General features: G+C 40.4%; 1 protein-coding gene across 1 annotated transcript; it reads right to left on the bottom strand.

Moving 5' to 3' along the window:
- Window positions 1–2,118: 2,118 nt before the first annotated feature.
- On the bottom strand, window positions 2,119–20,932 carry LOC137267874 (uncharacterized). The gene is made up of 16 exons (XM_067802316.1): window positions 20,733–20,932; window positions 19,920–20,067; window positions 19,294–19,392; window positions 14,478–14,653; window positions 13,405–13,569; window positions 11,459–11,540; window positions 10,021–10,098; window positions 8,915–9,048; window positions 8,314–8,383; window positions 7,741–7,834; window positions 6,473–6,559; window positions 6,156–6,233; window positions 5,138–5,324; window positions 4,358–4,491; window positions 3,487–3,595; window positions 2,119–2,454 (listed from the first exon to the last, which is right to left on the bottom strand). The coding sequence occupies exons 1-16, from the start codon at window positions 20,872–20,874 to the stop codon at window positions 2,195–2,197; spliced, it is 2,043 nt and encodes a 680-aa protein (XP_067658417.1). The 5' UTR covers window positions 20,875–20,932; the 3' UTR covers window positions 2,119–2,194.
- Window positions 20,933–22,300: the final 1,368 nt, after the last annotated feature.

Consider the following 22,300-nt stretch of genomic DNA (forward strand, 5'->3'; position numbering starts at 1 on the left):
GCTAGGATCATCTTGGGACTAAGGTCACTTTAATGATGGGACCCTGGTTCTCCACTGTGTTGCAACGAACATCAGAACCCCAACACCGAAGTTGAAATGAATCACAAAAGCATTCTGTACTTGTTGGTTATTTTAGTTTTTATTCTCGCGTCAGTTTGTTTCATATACAAGGGTAAACATCCAACAAACAACATTAAGCAGATTAACAAGCTCAACATTTCAGATCACTGTGGTTTCATGGATACAGACTTCAAAAATGTAAAACCTCTATTCAACAAAATATATATTCAGAATTCTTGACATGGGAATGGTGGAAGGACTTTAATCCCGAAAGGGAAAAACGCTGGGGAAGACCTTGTATCACGTGAGCTCTAGTTAAGGGTATCATGCATCTTGGCAACTACAGAAATGGTCTCTACCTGGGGTATGTGGGGTGTGTGTTACCAACAGTATGACTTCTTTGTGCAAATGCTTTATATTAACTCAGTAATATAATCAGTAAAGGTAATTAATTCCTAGGGATGGTTCCATTTAACCATTCAACCATAAGGTGCATTAATAATATTCACATGAATACGATACACAAAACACTTTCTGGTATTGATTCTTGTGACGTAATTCATTATTGATTCATATTCATAGTGTCTCACTGTTTCAAACACTGATCTGTTCCTCAATTTTGATATCTGTCATTTCTGGGGAACATATACAATGCATAATAAAATATTTATGTCCACGCAATAATGTACTGACTGAATGAGATGTTTCTATTCGCAAATATGAAAACTGATATTCAAGAAGTTCAAATACTGTAGATAAAGGAAAAAAAATGATTCAAAACTAAAACGAAAAATGTTTTCAGAATGTATCATATTGCGAAACTTGGAAAATGTCCTCATCACTAGCAAAATAACAGGCATTGCCATGTTCTGTGAAACCCTTCAATCCAGGAAACTAGCTTTCTGGACATATTACCCTCTGAAATATCTAAATCTATGTAAAACTATCAATACCCACACGAAATACATATCTCCCTAATCCTAACTGTTTAATCCAGATGGGTAATATCCCAATCAACTGCTTGCTACTGTGAGTGAGTGAGTGAGTGGGTGGGTGAGTGGGTGAGTGAATGAATTAGTGTGTGTGAGTGAATGTGTGAGTGAGCAAGTGAGGACAAAGACACCAGGTATTGAAAGGGAGGTGGATGTATCTGCAGGTATCTCACACACATATATAAAATAATTACAATGAAAAATAATTCATCATTGACTTGGTATGTATCACAAACTAATCTATCTAATGGACGGAGTGTGACATATATTTGTATACCTTGATTATAGTGATTAAATTATACTTACATTCATATCTGTCTGATGACATACAAAAGGTTACATTGATATATGGATAAATTGCTAACACTGTGATGAAATTCGACTTTGATGCAATAATGAATGCTGTCCACTGACTCTTAGACTGGAGTCTGTAAACCTTGAGTATTTGTACACTGAGATTCCAGTTTCAGTGTTCTTAAAATGTAAATGGAGAATGAATCATTACGTCTGTACAAAAACGGTATTTGTTAATGCTTGTCTCCTTGTGTTCATTGGCCTTGCTGGCAGTCATCTGGGTAACAACATAGGTTCCATGAAAGAATGCTTGTTGAAAGATGGACTGAATGGATGAAGTATCTTAGCTGATCATGTCCCAACCGCTACAGTTTTATATGATGTCATAAAGCAGACTTTTTAAATTAATCAGAAATACATGTACTTGATGCCCTTAAGGCTAGTTTGAACAAGGATCTCTTCCCATTCTTGTTTTGCTATTACAACAAAGGAATACTATCCAAGTAATATCCCATGTTACCATAGATAACAGGTGTTTCTGATCCTTGTCCATATTGAGCAAAACACATTTGAACTGATAAAATAGAATCCAGAAAAATGGCACACACTGGAACCAGTTCAATGGTTCATTCTAAGATGATATCCAAACATAGGATGGTAGGCGATGACAGACTGCTTAATGTTTGGCAGACCATATAAGGCATGGCAAACCTTATAATGCATGGCAGACCATTAAGTAAGAACTGACCATATAACGTATGGCACTGACCATATAAGGCATGGCAGACCTTTAAGAATATATTTACTACGTCCTTAAATAAAGAGGCATCTTGGATGGCTGGCAGCTCTCATCTTTTCCCCAGAATACTGGCAATCCTCCTCCTGTTCTCAGCCACACTCCCACCTCGAATCTTACCAGGAGGCTTGGCTGATTCACCATGGTAACCAATGTTGTTTGTAGGTGGTTGGTCACTAGGTGGCGTTGTGTTGGTGCGGGCAGACGCAGGCTGACTTGGGACGGATGTGAGACTGATGACACTGCCTGGTTTGCGTGAGTTGTTGCCATTGTAACCACTGCGTTGTGACCCCGCAGATGCTGGGTACCCACCTTCAGAATATAACATATTGATGTTGCAAAACTAGATATTATAAATCCTGTTATTCTGGCCATATACACATCAGCTTGTAAGCAGCAAACAGCAATTTTCTTCAGGTAAATATTTTATGCTCTAGAAGTAATTAAACATATATATTATGCTTCATGTAATAAGCAAATCAAAATCCTCAAACCTATTTCTGTGAAAAAGTTTGGTGTTTGTAGATACAGACAGCATGAAAATGCACCATAGGCAATAAGATAGACAACACTGTACACTTTCACAATGTTTCTACAATATCAAATTATTTCGAACACTGCTTTACACACACATTGTGGATCATCATTATCAACAATTGTGGCCACATGCATTCAAAGTTGAACATCAGTTTCTACATTAAGATAATATGTTTCTTTTACAACATACACTTTAATTAACAAACAATAAATAATGTTCTGATCATGAACCTCAAATATCTGCACAGCACTCTATTCTAGTGTTGGGATCATGGACTCTTATGACGGCCAAATATTGAGGGTTGTCTTCTTTGGTTAAGAGATTATGAAAGTTGCCTTTACTGTATGACATTTTGGTAGACCTACATCCCCCACCCTCCCCACCCCTCCATCCTCAAGATGCATGGCGGTGTCCCTCCCTTGGATTGATGGGTAATGGAGATCCCCCCTTGGGACACATGAGGGTGGTGTTCCTGGTTGGGCGCATGTTTCATGGTTGTTTTCTTCAGGGTTCACTATAGGTAATATATATATGAAATACTTTCATGCAGGTGTTTTCATTGCGTTTTGTTTGTTTCTTGTTCAGAAAAAATTCAAACTATAAGGATGCGATCTGTGAAAAATGAACCTGGACCTGACAGTCAAGTGATTGACTTTATGAGCACATGAAACAACCCAGACAGTCCCACCATCCAATCCCATTAGGCCCCTCTTGGGTCAAGCATTGGTTGATGAAGATCAATTCCAACCCAGATTTTTCCATTGGTGATGACAAGCAGGACACTGGGGATTATAACAGGATCTTACCTGCTGGTCTCTTCAGCTCCAGGAGCTCCCGCTTGGCTTCACTGAGAGCCTCTGTTAGCTCGAACCTCTCCTCGCACTCCTTCCTCACAGTCTCCTGCAGGAACAGGTTCTGAAGCAGGAACAAGGTGCATGTTTAGTGAAATATAACGTTCGCATTCAGTCCACACAAGGCTTGCATTCAGTCCAACGCAATGTATAGGTTCAGTCCAACACTAGGTTCACATTTAGTCCAACTCTCTGTACACGTTCTGTCCAACTCAAGAAATTCCAGATGCAGAGGTTTAGGCCAAGTCAATGCAGGGATGCCAACCCTGAATTGAAAGAAAGTGGAGTCATGCCTTGCTAAAAGCAATTCCTGAGCCCTGAAGGTGCAAGTTGGGGGTGAGCGCAAGAGGGGGCTCAGCTACTTTTGACGTTCGGGGTCTGGGCGGGCCTCCCTTATGAAAATCATTAGATTTAGCCTGAAATATGCAATCTTTGGACATACTTAACCAGTAATACTTAACTCAAATAAACATATTTCAATGGCAAACATTCTAAATTTATAAACATATTTATGTTCTAAAAAATCAGAGTTTTTTATAGACAAATCAGAGTGTGGATTTTGTAACTGAAAATCAGAGTTGCTCGTCCAAAATCTTAGTGGTTGGCATCTCTGTCAATTTTCAGGTTTAGTCCAACACAAGGGAGGGCTTCATCAAACACTTCAAACCACTCACACAATACCCCTTTCATTTCATCTCTAACTACTTCCAACATTCCCAACCCCTAGCATTGTACCCCTCAATTCTTCCAGCCTCCCCTACTATTTGTGTTTTACCTCTCCCATCTTCAAACCTCTACACCACTCACACCCCACCCCTTGTCCCACCTCCTCCATGGCCTCTGCGAGTCTGGCTTCTGTCCCCCGGACATGCTCCTTCTGCTGGTCTAGGTCCAGACGCATCTGTGACAGCGTCTCCTTCAGCGTCTGTGTCTCCTCCATGCTGCCCTCACTCATCAAGCCTGGAGTGATATTCACAACCTCTCATAGGTCTTGTAGGTGATGATACACTTATAAAATGTCTGTCACTTTGTTACGCATTTCGTTGTTTTTTCAGAGCGACTACTGTATCATGTCATCCATCAGTCCCCATGGTCAATGATTAATACAGGCTCTAAAAGATTATCAAAAAATACAATTCTCTACACAGTTTCATCTCAGGACCCTCATGCTGCATGAAACGACACTTAAAACTAATAACTACGGGTCCCCAGGACAAACAGGTATATGAGTTGAGGTAAAACCCTTCACACAAAATTATTTATATTTTGAATTTACTTTCTAGGATGAAGTTACTTTCTTGCAACAATCTTAAATCTGAGTTATGACTTAAATTAGATTTTTCACTCAAATTTGAGAAAACGCAGCAAATTTTATTCCCAAAATAAGCTGAAATAGATACTATACTCAAACATAGCAGACAGTTTGAATTTTGTTGATAGGTTTTGTGACTTGTTTTGGCTTTTTAATTCCAGAAATACAGTTGAGTTAGAAATTCATCAGTTTTAAATTGTCAAACTCAGTTTGAAATTTGAGTAAAAACTAAATCTGGATCAATTCCAACTCAGGATATGACAATAATATTCAGCATGAAACTATCTCCCTCACCAAGTCTGTTCTCCAGGTTGGCTATGATGGCTTTGAGACTTGCCACCTCCTTCCTCAGATCCTGCTCTGTTTCCTTTGTACGTGCCAGTTCCTCTCGAAGGACTTTCAGTTCCAAGTCCATTTTGATCCTCATGTTGGTCAAATCTTTCTCGTACTGGTTACGCTGCTCTGTGAGACGCCGTTCAACCTGATGGATCATTCACCACCATTCAACGCTTGGATATACTGAGCTTTTATAATGAATTGTGGAAGTTGTGGAAGTTGTGGAAGATCAAGTTTCTATTTGATGGGACACACACAACAATTGCGTTCCCTTTTCAACCTCACATCTGTATCATTTACCTGATCCCAAATAGCTGCATTGCCTCGTCAAGTCTGAGTCAGTCACAACTATACCCGACACAGTGATAACTGCACCCGACACAGTGATAACTGCACCCGACACAGTGATAACTATACCTGACACAGTGACAACTATACCTGACACAGTGATAACTATACCTGATCCAGTGATAACTATACCTGACACAGTGATAACTGCAGTTACTTGACACTATACCCAAAACAGTGTTAACTACCGATATACCTGACACAAGTGATAACTAAAATGTCTAGAAATCGAATAATTTTGTCAAAAGATATGCCTTTCTTTGCCAGGTGACCACTATTGTTGATAAATCCCAGAAGTATGTTCTCATGTACTGAACCAAAATGGACCGAACCAAAGGCCTTGTACCACAATACATAGCATACCATGGAAAGAGTGTACCGTTTAACCCCTGCAAGCCATTTTGGTGACGTTTCCAATGAACATAAAAGAAAGAAAGAGCAAGTGTATATTTCCTTATAAACCTAAGTTACATGCTCTGGTGTCAAGTGGAGGAATACTGCACATCTAGTACAAAATCAGGGCCAACTAGTACTTGATACCACTTAAAAAAATCACCCAAAAGTTTAATCAGTCTTATACTCTTGATTAGTTAAAAGCAATGGCTGTTTGTACAAGGTATGATCTCACCTCAGAGTTCTTGCCACGACTCTCAGACTGATACTTCTCCAACAGCTTGTCATATTTGTCTTTCTCTACTTGAAGTTCCTGACAAATATATGATAAAAATATAAAAATAACCAAATTCAAACTGTAGGAACGTTAATTGGGGTTTAGGTATTGTGCATGTTCAAAATTGTTTCAGTATACAAGCTTTGTGCTGCAACAGTTGCAAGTTAATGTTATAAACAGCAAAAGAAACACCCTTGGGACTTGGATGTTGAAAGATGGATGCCTAGCAATTACACGTGAATAACCACACTGAGTTACATGAGCAGTGTTCTTACCGACACAAAGTCTTCTTTGAGGTTCTGTGAGAAGACAGTCATCTCGACTTGGTGTTTCTCACGCTCGGACTTCAGGGCTTGCTCAAGCTGATGATACACAAAGTGATACACATGTGAGACACAATGGCTAAACACAGATCTCAGACACACAACATAAAGACACACATCTTAAACACTCACTATGTTAAGACACATCTCAGACACACACAATAGTAACACACATCTCAAACATACACAATGTTAAGACACACACAATATCAAGACACATCTGAGTCAAAAACAATGTTAAGCAACATATCCCAGACACACACAATGTTTAGACAAACACAATATGAAGACACATCTCAAACACAATGTTAAGCAACATATTCCAGACACACATAAAGTTTAGACACACACAATATCAAGACACACCTCAGTCAAACACAATGTTAAGAAACATATCCCAGACACACACAATGTTCAGACACACACAATATCAAGACACACCTCAGTCAAACACAATGTTAAGCAACATATCCCAGACACACACAATGTTCAGACACACACAATATCAAGACACACCTCAGTCAAACACAATGTTAAGAAACATATCCCAGACACACACAATGTTCAGACACACACAATATCAAGACACATCTCAGTCAAACACAATGTTAAGAAACATATCCCAGACACATACAATGTTGAGACACACATGTATCCAAAGTCTTCACAACAAACCAATATCCCCAAAAATATTTATGATCCTTGATTTATTTAGCTCAGCATTGTTGATGCACTGAATCAAACAAGCCTTATGGTCGGGATTTATGGGACGCAAATTCCTGAGTCTTATATGTATGATGATTAACAATGGATGAAACAATAATTATTAGCGAGTCCACAAGGATGCAAAAAAATTCCAAATAATTTTTGTAAAAATTACAATCAAGTAATGATCTGGTACTAGCCAGGTTATGGCATCGTTTGCAATTTAATTCCTGTAACAATGTGATGATCATGATATATGATATAATAACACTGACTGAATTGCAACAATATTACAACATGGTATTAAGAACAACATTAAAGTGTCTGGGACCCTTTTGTAGTCCAGGACCCCTGAAAACTGAAGAACGAGTCCCATGGACCCTCAAATTATGGACTCCAGGTAAATCCCTCTCAGATTTGCTGATCAGTCAGCACTTGAAAAGTCCCTAACCCAGGATGACTTGAGTAAGGTAAACAATTAGTCCATATTTCACCCAATGATAAAAAAGTCTCACTTTCTCTGGCCAGTGTTCGGCTTCTGCCAACTTGTTCTTGAAGCTCTCTCTCAGCTGTTCGATACGATTGTGGTGCGATGTGATCATCAACTCCCTGCACAGCAACAACATCAACAACAGCATGAGATTATTACCACAAAATGTTTCATCATATGCAAAAGTCAGATATCAAGTACCACCCTGTGGCATTCCGGGTTTCTCAGTGAGGCTTCAACTGGTAGCCACAGGGACAGTCAGCAAAACAAATACAGTGGAAGCTGTCAAAACCGGCACTCATTGGGACTGAAGAAACAATCTGGTTTAGACAATGTGTTGCATTGTAGAGCTGATGATAAATGAACATAAATGAAATTTTGTGTTGGTGTTGACAACTTGCCGGATTGGACAGATGCCGTTTTTGATAGCTTCCACTGTATATAGTGCTTCCATCGAAATTTGAAATCAAATATCTAGATGTTTCTTCATAAAATCTGAAATGCATTCATTTATGCAATTTAACACAACCTGCCTGATACTAACTGCATCAATATCACACAAGAATATGGCCCTGATATGGAGTGTGACATTACTCACCTCTCTGCTTTAAGTGCTTCCATGTCCCCCCGGAGTCGAGTCAACGCTTCCTTCAGTTCCTTGCTCTCATCTGAAACAGGAGGACATGAAATATATGTCAGGATGAAATGTCTTTCCTAAATATGTCATCAGTTCCCAATTGCCAGATCGATGCTCATGCTGTTAATCACTGGTTTGTCTGGTCCTGACTCGACCAAGTCACAGAGCCTGTTCTCTTAATCATTATCAGGGTGACAGGTGACAGGTGACAGGTGACAAGAATGGAGGTGACTGAGTTTCACATAAAAATACCCACTGGCACCAAAGGGAGAGGAATTCACCCTCTGGAGGTCCTGAAGGGGAACTGGAGTCAACTGATCTTCTTTACATCCCACTGGGACATGGCACACCAGAGTATGTATCCCTAGATACACATACAACAGGACAAGGGAAACTATAAAGTTGGCCTTTGAATTCCCAATGGAAACACAGGCAGAGAAAAGAGTTTACTTTCTGGAATTCCTTTGAAGGAAATCAGCACTCAGTTTATTCCTTGGATTTCTGTTAAAGGAAATAGGCACAGAGAGAGCCTGTGTAGAGGGAGAAAGTGACCTTGACATACTGATAGTTGCCGCGGTTCTGGTGTTGAACTCTTCCTCCTTGCGATGATGCTCCACAAATCTATTCTCCATGTCCTTCAGCTTCTTCTTGCAGGCTGCCAGGTCTGCTATCTTCTCCTGGAGGTCCTGGGTCACTCTGAAACACAATGAACCTGGGAGTGAAGTGTAAGGAAGAATGTCCTAAACATGGGGACCTGAATCATGAGACATTCGGAACAAGATGTGGGGACTGCATCATACAAAATGTGGAGCAAGATGTTGCATGTGGGGACTGTATCCAGAAAGAATGAGACCAAGATGTTCAATGTGGGGACCAGGGAATGAAGTGAAGTGAACAATGGGTTCAAATCATGAAACATGCTAACAAGATGTTCAAAGTGGGTACCATATTCTGAAATATGGGGAACAAGATGTTCCATGAAAGGACCATATCCTGGAAGATGGGCATCAAGTTGCTAAACATTGGGGACCAGGGAATGAAGTGAAGGGAACAATGGGTTCAAATCATGAAACATGCTAGCAAGATGTTCAAAGTGGGGACCGTATTCTGAAATATGGGGAACAAGATGTTCCATGCAAGGACCATATCCTGAGAGGTGGGCATCAAGATGTTAAACATTGGGGACTAGGGAGTGAAGTGAAAAGAACAATGGGGGTCATATAATGAACCATAGAGAACACAATGTTCAGTGGCGTGATCGCATCATACAAAATAGGGGCCCCATCCTGAAAGATGGGGATCAAGATATTAAAAGTTGGAGACCAGGGAGTGAAGTATAGGGAACAACATGCAGAACATGAAACCTGTGGGAATCATGTGAGACATGTGAGTGAGAGTGAGACATGTGAACAAGATGTCATGCTTAATGTCTGTCCAAATAGAAGACTGAGGCGTTTAAAACAATATAAAATAAACATGCAAGCGCGACAGATATGTGCACAAATTTGTGTGTCAATCTTCCCAAATGACACCTTAAAATATCACAGACTTGATATTATATATTTTATAAAGAGGGACTGCGAGGGAGAAGTATATGTACTTCCCAGTATTGTCTCATATGAATCATAATCTGATACAAAACAGGTAACTGGTGACTGGGTGACTCACTGACTGAGAGATGACTCCAGATGCTGATCTCGCCTCCGACTCTGAGTCAGATGGTCCTCTGCCTCTTTTGTCTTCAGCCTAGAACACAATCAAACACTGACATACTCAGAATATCAAGGGAGACAATCAAACACTGACATACTCAGAATATCAAGGGAGACAACCAAACACTGACATACTCAGAATATCAAGGGAGACAACCAAACACTGACATACTCAGAATATCAAGGGAGACAACCACTGACATACTCAGAATATCAAGGGAGACAACCAAACACTGACATACTCAGAATATCAAGGGAGACAACCAAACACTGACATACTCAGAATATCAAGGGAGACAACCAAACACTGACATACTCAGAATATCAAGGGAGACAACCAAAACTGACATACTCAGAATATCAAGGGAGACAATCAAACACTGACATACTCAGAATATCAAGGGAGACAACCAAACACTGACATACTCAGAATATCAAGGGAGACAATCAAACACTGACATACTCAGACTATCAAGGGAGACAACCAAAGAAACCAAGTTAAGTTGGCTTGACAAATATACAAACATTGTTTGCTGGTTTTCTTGAGGTTGTAATAAGACCTAATTTACTTTCTTGATTCACACACAAACCTTTAAGAAATATAACACCAAGGCATATTCAATTCAAAGTTGTTTCTTAAGCATATTTTGTGTGAGTTTGTTTTAAGAAACTTTCAATCAATGATAGTTCTTACATATGAGTTAGCATATCATGTTCACAAAGCATGTAAGTACATTCTACAATCATCTTTTTCAAGCTACTGACTGACATCTGTTTGCATAGCAATAAATTGCTTCAGCTGCGTGTTTGTTGTCAAGGATTTTACCCTATAATATCCCAGCTGTATGACATCCATCTGTAAATACCAGGAACAGGACCAGACAATCTATCAGACACCTTGAGTATTTATCAATGCAGTTAGGAGACACTGTCATGAATCAGCTGTGTGTGTGAGTCTGACCACCTGATACAGTGACTCACTTCACACCATGCACCTGAAGATCCGGGTGGAATAGGCCTTCAGCAACTCATGCTTACTTTAAAAGGTGACTTGGTTGACACAGGTTATTGGCTTCCATTTGTGCAGATATATGCTGATGCTGTTGATCACTGGATTGTCTGATTATCTACAGACTGCCGCCATATAGGTGGAATATTGCAGAGTAAAACTACACTCACTCATTCACTCATGAGATGCACAGCTTGGTGAACACAAATTTAAGTCAGATATCATTATCAACTGTAGTAATGAGTCCTCATTCTGACATACCAAGATTTACAACAGGGCCAAATGGGAATTTGAGCAAATTCTTGTATGGCTAAGGGAGGAAAATCTGCTCAGTATTGTGTATCCTAGATCTGTGAGTTAGTTCTTGAGTTCTTGGGGAACTCACCTGAGCTGCTCCTGGAACTGCTGAGCCTCCATACTGACTTGCCTGTTTAAGGATGTCAGGCTGGACACCTCGCTGGTCAACTCTGCAGTACGTAGAGTTACGATACATTAACACACAAATACTATACACTAACACACAATTACCATACATTAACACACAGTTACTATACACTAACACACAATTACCATACATTAACACACAGTTACTAAACACTAACACACAAATTCCATCCATTAACACAGTTACTACATACTAACACACAATTACCTTACATTAGCACACAGTTACTACACACTAACACACAACTACCATACATTAACACCCAGTTACTACACACTAACACACACTTACCATACATTAACACACAGTTACTGCCCACTAATGCATAGTTATTACACACTAACACACAATTATCACACATTAACACAGTTACTACACATTAACAAACAGTTACCATACATTAACACGCAGTTACTATACACTATTGCAGTTACTACACATTAACACAAAGTCACTGCGTATTAAGACACAGTTACTATACATCAACACAAAGTTCCCACACATTAAGACACAGTTACTATACATCAACACACAGTTACTGCACATAAAGACACAGTTACTATACATCAACACACAGTTACTGCACATAAAGACACAGTTACTATACATCAACACACAGTTACTGCACATAAAGACACAGTTACTATACATCAACACAAAGTTCCCACACATAAAGACACAGTTACTATACATCAACACACAGTTACTGCACATAAAGACACAGTTACTATACATCAACACACAGTTACTGCACATAAAGACACAGTTACTATACATCAACACAAAGTTCCCACACATAAAGACACAGTTACTATACATCAACACAAAGTTACTGCACATAAAGAAACAGTTACTATACATCAACACAAAGTTACTGCACATAAAGAAACAGTTACTATACATCAACACAAAGTTACCGCACATAAAGACACAGTTACTATACATCAACACAAAGTTACCGCACATAAAGACACAGTTACTATACATCAACACACAGTTACTGCACATAAAGACACAGTTACTATACATAAACACACAGTTACTGCACATAAAGACACAGTTACTATACATCAACACACAGTTACTGCACATAAAGACACAGTTACAATACATCAACACAAAGTTACTGCACATAAAGACACAGTTACTATACATCAACACACAGTTACTGCACATAAAGACACAGTTACTATACATCAAGATATACAGTTACTAAACATTAACAGATACCATACATTAACACATAGTTACTACATATCAACACACACTTTTATCAGTATCTCATCACACCACCAGTAAAGATGCTGTCTGCCCTGTCTTCAAACAAACCCTTCAAGAAATGCGGAAACAGTAAATATTTTACTTTTTTCTAAAGAGATAAATACATTTCATACTTCTACCTCATCCCTCGGAAAAAATGAGAAAGTTACTACCACAATGAAAGGGTTCATTACTTGGTAAAAGGAGTGGAGACACCAAAGTGATGAAGGCCAGCAGCAGTTACTTCTGAAGGCGTCCCACTTTGCTATCAGTCAATGTGTAGATGAGTCAGTGAGTATGGTGTTGTGTTCTTTTTAGCAAGTATCCAAGATAATTTCAACAGGTAGAAAAAAGACCAGAAGTACACACCAAATATGAGTGCTCAAAAGGACGAACTGACGCTTTTACAGCTAGGGTACCCCCAACCCTTCACAGACCAAGAATGACGCTAATAGTAGCAAAGATTCAAACCTATGGATCCTGGTATTAAACGAAGATGATGATGATGACCTGCAGTGACATTCACCATTGGGCCACCTTTCTCCCAAATGTTTGGCACATATGAATACCACAGAATTACAATGAACCAGAAAGGGTAAGGCTGTAATTCCTCAAGGGATACTTACTGGACACTGACTCCTTCAGCTGGTCGCACTCAGCTTGGACTGTGGTCAGTCTGTCGGCCTTGACCTTCTGTTCAGCAAGCTCTGACTTCAATGTCTTGGAGGACTGTGTGAGAACACTGTTCTCCATCTCCAGGACCCCCAGCCTTGACTCCATCTCTGCACCACCTGCTCCCACACATTCACAACATTACATGATGTATAGATTTTACTACATACTGATCAAAACCTTTACTGATTCAGGATACTATCTGCAAACAAAGTAACTACAGATATGAGGATAAGCTGAAGTTGTGATATAAATATAAGGGACTCCTTTCACAAAGCAACCTTTACTAAGGTTAACCTTAAATCCCATTCTTTAACACTGCACTTAGGTTACCTAGGTGACTTATGATCACCTTAGGGCTTTGTGAAAGAGGCCCAGAAGTCAAATTTTACAGCTTTACATTTACTTTTTACATCCAGTCTGGAAAAGTATGAAATATATCTCAATGCTATAAGCCAGCCAGGAGAACTAGATGCTTCATTATATTTTCCTGTTTTAGATCTTGTAGACAGCTAGCAGAAGAAACTATATCTCAGGTTTCAATGTTAGAGCCTTATTCTGAGCCGTTTCAAACAGCTAAATGAATCTTTTCTCTGAACGAAACAATTCCATGTGTAGGGCCTGTTATGCAACTATTCACTCAATGACTGAAAGTGCAGGATTCACTCGGCACTTCTGATGCTGGTCCATGCTCTACTGGGTAACATATAATATTGTTTCCTCACTTAACTGGCTAAGGTTAGAATGAAATAAAGTTAGGGACCGTTCATAATTATGGCAAGGGCAATGTATGTGATTTTTATGCAGAAGCATGTACAATGTGAATGACTCCCCCTACCCCTAACATTTACATACAAAGTAACTGACGATCACATCCAACCTACCCCCCATCCCACCCCTAAAATCACCATCATTAATTATGAATGAACCCTTATATTCAGAGCAAGCACATGTGACACATAGCACAATCCTAACATAGAGTCACTTTACCTATAGGTCTAGCTTACAAGTGGCTTGCTGAACCTACTTTTAGCATAGGTTTGCCATGCTTGCAGGATCTGTGTGGACAGCTTCTTGATGAGTTCGCTGCAATCAGTCTTCTGTTTGTTTGCCTGGTCCTTCAGGGATGTTATCTCTGTTCGATGTTGTTTCAGTGAAGAGGATGTTTTTTGCAGCTGATCACACAGATCTTTATTGTGCTTCCTAAAAAAATTCACAAAACGGACACTGAGCATGCAATTTTCGGACTAAAATTGATATTTTATACTTATCCTGACTCATTCTTATTATGCCCATCTCCTCCATCTACTCTAAGATAGTGGAACACTTGAAATCCCTTGAAGTTCCCTTCTATTCGAAGCTGACGTACAATGCACTCACCCACCGGAAGCCTCCCTTTACCATCAATACAGTCATATGACCAGCCACTCTCTCAGAAATCTTACAAGTCTAACACAAGAATTACTGTGAATTCAGCGTGCCTGAGAGGGGCTGCTGGGAGGGATTGACACCATGAGTCAAGGTAAGTATAAAATATCAATTTTGTGCAGAAAATTACACATTTTTCCTTTTCCTGACTCAAGCCAATTATGCTTACAGAATCTGACAAACAGTGGTGGGTCAGGCCATGCTGGATTCTGTTGACTGCCATATAAGTACGTCCAGTACTTCCCCCTATTAGTGAACTATAATGGCAGTAGTTCGGTCCTGTTCTTCCAATATTCATCCATGAGATGGAGGGATCACATTGAGTCAAACTTGTCTTCTCTTGAAGCATTTGTTGACTAGAATGTGATGATATATAGATCAGCTAGCATCTTGTTGGTGTCTAATGCAGCTGTACGTCAAGAATTCTTTCAAGACCAGTTGCCACCCTTCTTCGTGTACAAGTATCTTCATTATGAGTACAGGGTCCTAATCACTCATGCTAGCTTGTTCAAGACGTGCACATGGACTATCAACCATTACACTCCGCAGAACATCTTCATCACAACAAGTCACGTGATAAAGGGGTGAGTGAAATGAATGAATAGGCGCTTGAAACGTAGTCTCCTAGTCTTGGTACACTGGAGGTATATTTTCAATGCTCTGACTGGGCATAATGATAAATCTTGTGTATCATGTGGCCCGAGGACTGTAGATAATTGTCTGTCCAGTTGCCCAAGCAGCTGATTTTTGGCGATGAAATCCGATCTCAGTCCTAGATGTACAATCCCTTGATGACTGAGTTGAATCATGTGCAACTGAAGTTCAGAGCATGTATCTCTAACATCTGTGCAGCTGTTTTCTGTATCAAGAATTCAAACAATGTCTGGTCTATTGGATTGTAGACATCACTCGTGAGGTGTTGTAGTACGACATTCAAATCTCATGCTGGAGCCTTAAATCTGTGTTGTTGGTCTTTCAGCTTGAACAAGCGTAGTACCTTTCAGTCCTCTGATATGTTGTAGATGACATAAGTAGTCCACAACTAGGGGATGTGTGGTGTTCCTTGCAGTGAATGCCTTCTTCCTGGCGTATCTTCTACACCGCATCCATTTATCAGAATTTAAGATGAGGGTACATCTACATGGAGCTTAGGTGACTGCCATTGCCGCTCTGGTAGAACATCCTTCATGTTTTAAGCAGGCTTTCATATGATCCAGACGTAAGTGGGTTGCTGTGTACTTGTTTGGCTTGCGAATGGATGAGTAGGTTCTGCCACTCTGGAAGTTGTAGTGTTGTTTGTCCCAGTTCTGTTGTTGGCCAATAGGATGCAACAAAAATCAGCTTCGTCTGTTTTATATTTCTGATGACTTTTGGTAATATTACTGGAGGTGGGGAGGCATAAGCATGAGCCCTTCCCATGAGAAGCTGAGAGTGTCTGTTGCCCATGCTAATGGATCCGGCACTGGAGATATGAATGGTGGTATCTGCTTGTTGAACCTTGTAGCAAATAGGTCTATTTGAAGAGATCCGAATGTCTGAGTCCAAATGCCTTTTGGTGTTGCATCCATTCCGTTGCAGATGGTTGTGGAGGGCATGACAGCACATTGGCCATGACGTTGTGTGCACACGCCTCGTGGAGGTGCAAGTCGTTGACGATATTGAATGTTGAAAGGTCAGCTGTAGCAGTGTGAACCATCAGTAGGTTGGTCCTCAATGCTGTTGACCAGTGGACGTACTTTGTTGATTACAGCTATCCTCTCCAGGTGGTTGATATGCTGAATTTGTTTGTTGCTTGTCTAGATTCTTGCTTCCACCTAGTTGTCCAGGTGAGCACCTCAACCTTGTAGAGACGCATCTATGCAGAGATGGTTGTTGTAGACCGGCTCTTGAAAATAAGTCCCTGTGCAGACATTTGACTGGCAGAGCCATCCCACTGCTGCTCTAATTCCAACTTCAGTACATTCACAAGCCATACGAGTTGAGTTAGCAGCCTTATGATGAAGTTTAACTGTAGTCTGAGTTGACTTGTCTTGTGATGTGTTTGAAAACCGTCATCTAGGTAAAAGCGGCTGCAAGGTCCCCGTCGACTTGGTGACCTGAGTAAATAGCCAAGAGGCCAATGATATTCCAAACAGTAGAACCATTGGTAGTGGTTACTGTTGAATAGGAAGTGCAGATATTTCCTGGAGTACAGATGAATCAGAATGTGCAAGTAGGTGTCTTGTAGGTGGACGCCGGTTAGATAATCCCCTGGATGGATAAGATGCCACAGCGGTGGTTGATGGGGGGGGGGGGTACCAGAAAAGTTGGGGAGTAGAATCCTGGTGTTGGTCGATCCAGGTGTAGTTTTATGACTGCGCCTTTCTCTAGAAGAGATGATATGGCATCAGCTAATTTGTCTCCTTGATCCCTGGCATACACAGAGAGTGCTGGGTCTTGTGTGAGCTGTGGTGCAGCCTGTAGCAGGATCTTGTAGCCGTCTCATAGGATTCTCATGACATAATCATCGTTGAGAAGGCCCCAATTCTTCCAGTAGCGTTGTAGATGTCCATCCACTTGTGATGGTTGTACGGGAATGGCTGGGGGTTGAAAACTCAAGTCGTTCTGAACCTCATCTTCAGCGCTTTAATCCATTAGTGCCACTGGCAGGATGTCCTCTTCCATGGAAGTGCCTGCTTCCTCCGGATGAGCGATGAAAGGAGTTCTTGCCGCCACACGCGTTGTACTTCTTGTCTCTCGCTCTCTGGACCAGAGAGAATTTTTACTAGTGGGAGTAACGGAGAGATGTAGATGTTGCTCATGAGTGCTGATGATCTGTACCTCAGGTAGTAGTTGTGGGGGTTCGTCATAGATGTGTCCTTTGTCGAAAGGGAAGATCTCACCGAAGTCTAAGTTGAAGAAAATGTGCCCAAAACACATAAATATTTATAAATTTTAACACTGTTTTCACACCATGATGAAAATAATTACAATCCCAAAAACGAATACAACACAATTTAGATTACAGCACCAAAATATAAGAAAAAAATTATTCCCATATCAGGATCCAGAGAGCCTGCAACCCGTCCTTGTCATGCGATGAAGGAGAGAGTAACAAGCGTGGCAGGTCATGTGACCGTATTGGCAGGAAAGGGAGGCTTCCAGTGGGTGAGTGTATAGTATGTTCGCTTAAATCAGAAGGAAACTTCAAGGGATTCCAAGTGTTCCACTACCTTCGTATAGAGGGAGGATAATAGCATAATAAGCATGAGTCAGGATAAGGAAAACTTAATCATTATGGAGTCTAATAATCACGTTTCATTGTCTTCAGATTGCAGTGCAGAAACAGAAAAGTGTTATCTGATTAAAATGAAGCTTACTTGGCATGGAATATTCCAATACAGGTGCAAGTGAGAGTGAGTATAGTTTTACTGGGGACACCGGAAATGGACCCATGTGGGGAATTGAACCTGGGTCTTCAGCCAGGTTTGTCAAGTGAATGCTTTAACCATTGCTTCATCCAATACGGGGATATATAGGTTTTAGAATTTGAGGTGTAACAAGTGGAAGTGAATCACAAGATCTGGATCCATCAGCATGTGTGTGAACATGGATCTTACTATATAAACTAAATGGTGTCTCATAAATCAGGCTGTTTCTCTCCAATATATCTGCCATCCCACCCACACTCACCCAGCTTGGTGGTTAAGGTTCATTTGTTTGCTGAATACATACACTTACATGACTAAATCGAGGATTTAGCAATAATTCATTATGTCTCTTGTCTGTGCTGTCCATGTTCAGTTCTCCTGAACATACAGACGCAAATATCGTGAGAGTGAGTCAGCTTGGTTTAATGCTGGATTTCAGAAGTATCCCAGTTACACATGGTGTATAATGCCAAGACTTTAGTGAGTGAGTGAGTTTAGTTTTATGCCGTAATCAGCAATATTCTAGTTATATGGTGGCAGTCACCAAGACTTTAGTGACGCAATGTCAGTGGTGTTACATTGCATATACCGTGTGACACAACATACCTGAGTGCCTCTGTGGTCTAAAATACCTTAGTTTCCTCTGCAGTCTAACATATCTGAGTTTCCTCTGCAGTCAAACATACCTGAGTTTCTCTGCAGTCTAACGCATCTGAGTTCCTCTGCAGTCTGACATACCTGAGTGCCTCTGTGGTCAAACATACCTGAGTTTCTCTGCAGTCTAGCGCATCTGAGTTCCTCTGCAGTCAAACATACCTGAGTTTCTCTGCAGTCTAACATATCTGAGTTTCTCTGCAGTCTGACATACCTGAGTGCCTCTGTGGTCTAAAATACCTTAGTTTCTCTGCAGTCTAACATACCTGAGTTTCTCTGCAGTCTAACACACCTAAATTTCTCTGCAGACTGCAGTCTAACATACCTAAATTTCTCTGCAGGCTAACATACCTGAGTTTCTCTGCAGTCTGACTTATGTCATTCTGACCCTGCTGGATAACATTCAGCTTCTCCTCACTTGACTGAATCACATTCTGTAGTCCTGAGATGCTGTAAGTTACACAAAAGGTGAGATAACACCATTTCCATCACCACGTGTCAGCTGTTGAGAGTGAATTATTCAAAGTGAAGCAGATGTTTTACCCACAAGAATACACAACAAATCCACAAGCAAAATCTCAGTAAACAGAGCTCTAAATAAAGAGCATCTTCGCATGTTACGTAATAAAGACTCAGTTTCGTTGCAAATCTAAGGGACATAACTCCAGCTAGAAACAAGTCCACCTGTGTCCCTCCTTACAGGAACCTATGTCAAGATAAGCTGATTACTTGTCAGAATGTCCCACAGCAAGCAAATCCATTCTGTGAATGCAGTTTCTGCATTAATTATCTATAGCAGATCTGTCGTCTTGACCTGGGTTCTGGTAAACACATACAAGTCAGGTTTTGGGTCCTCAGAATAGAATACAATTCAAAATTACTACAAAAGATGTTCTAGAGTAACAAACTAAACACTTCAAACAGTCTGAACAGGAAATATTTTCAGACCTTTATCAGGTGTGCAACAACAGACCTACCACTCATCCTTATGAGCACCTTCTGCCTTGAGCAATGTGATGATGTCTCGCTGTTGATTCAGCTGACTGGTCAATTCCTCCTCTCGCTGTGGTCCCCCACGGAGATGTTGTAACTCTGCCTCTGCAGCTGCCAGCTTTTCTTGCAGCGCTGGATCAATAGAAAAACCAACAATGCATTCGAAATTAAATGTCAGTGAGTGAGCTCTTCCAGCTTAATCAGGTCATTTTTGCAAATACAAACACAAGAATGTCCTTCAGATATTGCACCAGTCATGATGTTTTGGGTGTGAGACTGCTACATAACTGATTATCTTACCTCACGCATGAATGTTGCTTTCTGATTGGCTAAGCGCTAATCTATTATTTTCAATGTACCCTGCTTACAGGCGATGTATTATTTACAATGTACACAGCTGGGAATTCCAAACTCTTCTGGTGCTTCATGGTGGTACTTCTTTATCTCGAAAAACATTGAATCACGCATGAAACACGGAAGTTACCAATGTTTTGAAAAAATTGAGGGAAAGGGAGATAAATCGAAATCTGTTTACCTTGTGTCGCCTGCAAAATGGCGATTTGCCTCGCATTCAACAGAAGTGCTTCAAACAGTTGAAAATTAAAATTCAGGTGTTCGATGAGATAAATATGTTGATCACTGGTCCCTCGGTGTCCATGGGCTCATCTACCCTCGAGGTTTGTTTATGTTCACATAAACAAACCTTGAGGGTACATAAGCCCATGGCCCCATTGTGACCAGTGGACAACTTATATTATGGTTCTGTTTGCTCCCCATGATATCACTCATCCCCTTACCTTTGATTTCATTATGTATGAGATAGCTGACTCCACAGTACTGGCACACTGTCTCCCCCCGGGGCATCTCTTGTATGGGGCCAGGCAGGGGATGTTGGGGAGTGTAGTGGTGGAAATCTTGTGGCATTCCATTTTGTGACATCTTAATTATCCTTAGGATTTGACTTGACTACCGATCACAATGATGTGCCTCGATTTCCAGGCACTGCTTTCACATCACCACACCCTGAAACAGTAACAGTGATAGCTCATTTTACTTGATTGAGTAAAGTCTTGTAAACTTTTAAGACATACCCAGTCAGTCATAATATGTCAGCTTAATGTGGAGGAAAGACCAAAGTGATGCTTGCCTTCAACAGTCTTATCCTTGGTGAAACCCACTCCAAAGCATAAGAGACCATGTAGGCGGATTTGATGGGGTGTACGAACCGTACATCTGCCAAATCTGTCATGTGACACACTACACAGGTTGTACAAATGGCAACCTTGGCAAATATGGTCCTCAACTGCTGGTTCAAGACCTGTTGCATTAATGTAATGAAGATGGATGCATTTAGATTTCTCTTACTGGCTGCTGAAACCAGCTACACACATATATAAATGACATATGTAAGGTTACATTAAAAATCAAAGGCAAGGACTCCAGCGTATCCCCTTTCATTGTCAGTGAGTGTCTCCCTTGCTTTTATAAATCTCAATTTGAGTTGCTCATGCTGACATCTGTTCTACATGTGGAATACCTAACACAGTGCTCGCTGGATGACTGAGAGTTGGAGTGTTGTGTGCTTTAAATGTCAAAGTCTCTTGTCATTTTATGTTCATTTCATATTTAACTTTGTAGTTTATGAGACGTACATACAAAATGGTAATATTGGTCTTTGCTTCTAAATCATCTTTATCTGTTTTATTATCACTGATGTTGTTTGTTAGACAATGACTCCTTCAGTGTTGTTCTGTGAACGTTGAAACACAAAATCTGTAAACTGATCAAATTAGGCTTGTTCTGCTGTAACGTTACTAGTGTTGAGGAAGACTGCCCTGAAGACTCCTCGTCGGAGAATTAAGGAACCTATTTCACACCATGCCAACAACTAATCCTTGGGCTAAACGCCAAAAGGTCGTGCATAAAAAAATGCCACATTTGGTCTGTTGAAGTAGGGCGCTATGGACTATCGGTGTGATCGAAAACCGAACAGTTTATCAAACATTTTCTGTGATGAGAGCTTTCAACCAGTCATCGACTTTCGTTGAAACACAAGAGAAGAAGGTTACAACATGAACATATTCTTACGTTTCGACATGGCACTAGCTTAAAATATTCACACGGCAGAATACATTAATCCTTCAAACCGTATTTCAACCTGTGTTCCTTGGCAGCCATCTTGGAAACTAACCAAAACAATTTAGTGACTGGTTTCGTGTAAATAAACATTTTTGTCAAAGTAAATGCTGAAGTTATTCACATCGATAACAAATATGATAAAGCAATGTTTTGAGCTTCATGATCGAACACATGTCTGAAAATATGTCTAAATTAGTACAAATACTGCCAAGAAATGCTTTGCGAC

Source organism: Haliotis asinina, chromosome 16 (assembly GCF_037392515.1).
Source record: "Haliotis asinina isolate JCU_RB_2024 chromosome 16, JCU_Hal_asi_v2, whole genome shotgun sequence".
Classification (NCBI taxonomy): Eukaryota; Metazoa; Mollusca; class Gastropoda; order Lepetellida; family Haliotidae; genus Haliotis; species Haliotis asinina.

Bases quoted from the DNA above. Each gene is read 5' to 3' on its own strand.
- LOC137267874 (XM_067802316.1), bottom strand. From the start codon at position 20,874: ATGTCACAAAATGGAATGCCACAAGATTTCCACCACTACACTCCCCAA. The intron at 11,541-13,404 runs GTAAGTATCCCT...TACGTACTGCAG, and splicing joins GCTGAAGGAGTCAGTGTCCA to AGTTGACCAGCGAGGTGTCC. The intron at 10,099-11,458 runs GTGAGTTCCCCA...ATTGTGTTCTAG, and splicing joins CAGTTCCAGGAGCAGCTCAG to GCTGAAGACAAAAGAGGCAG.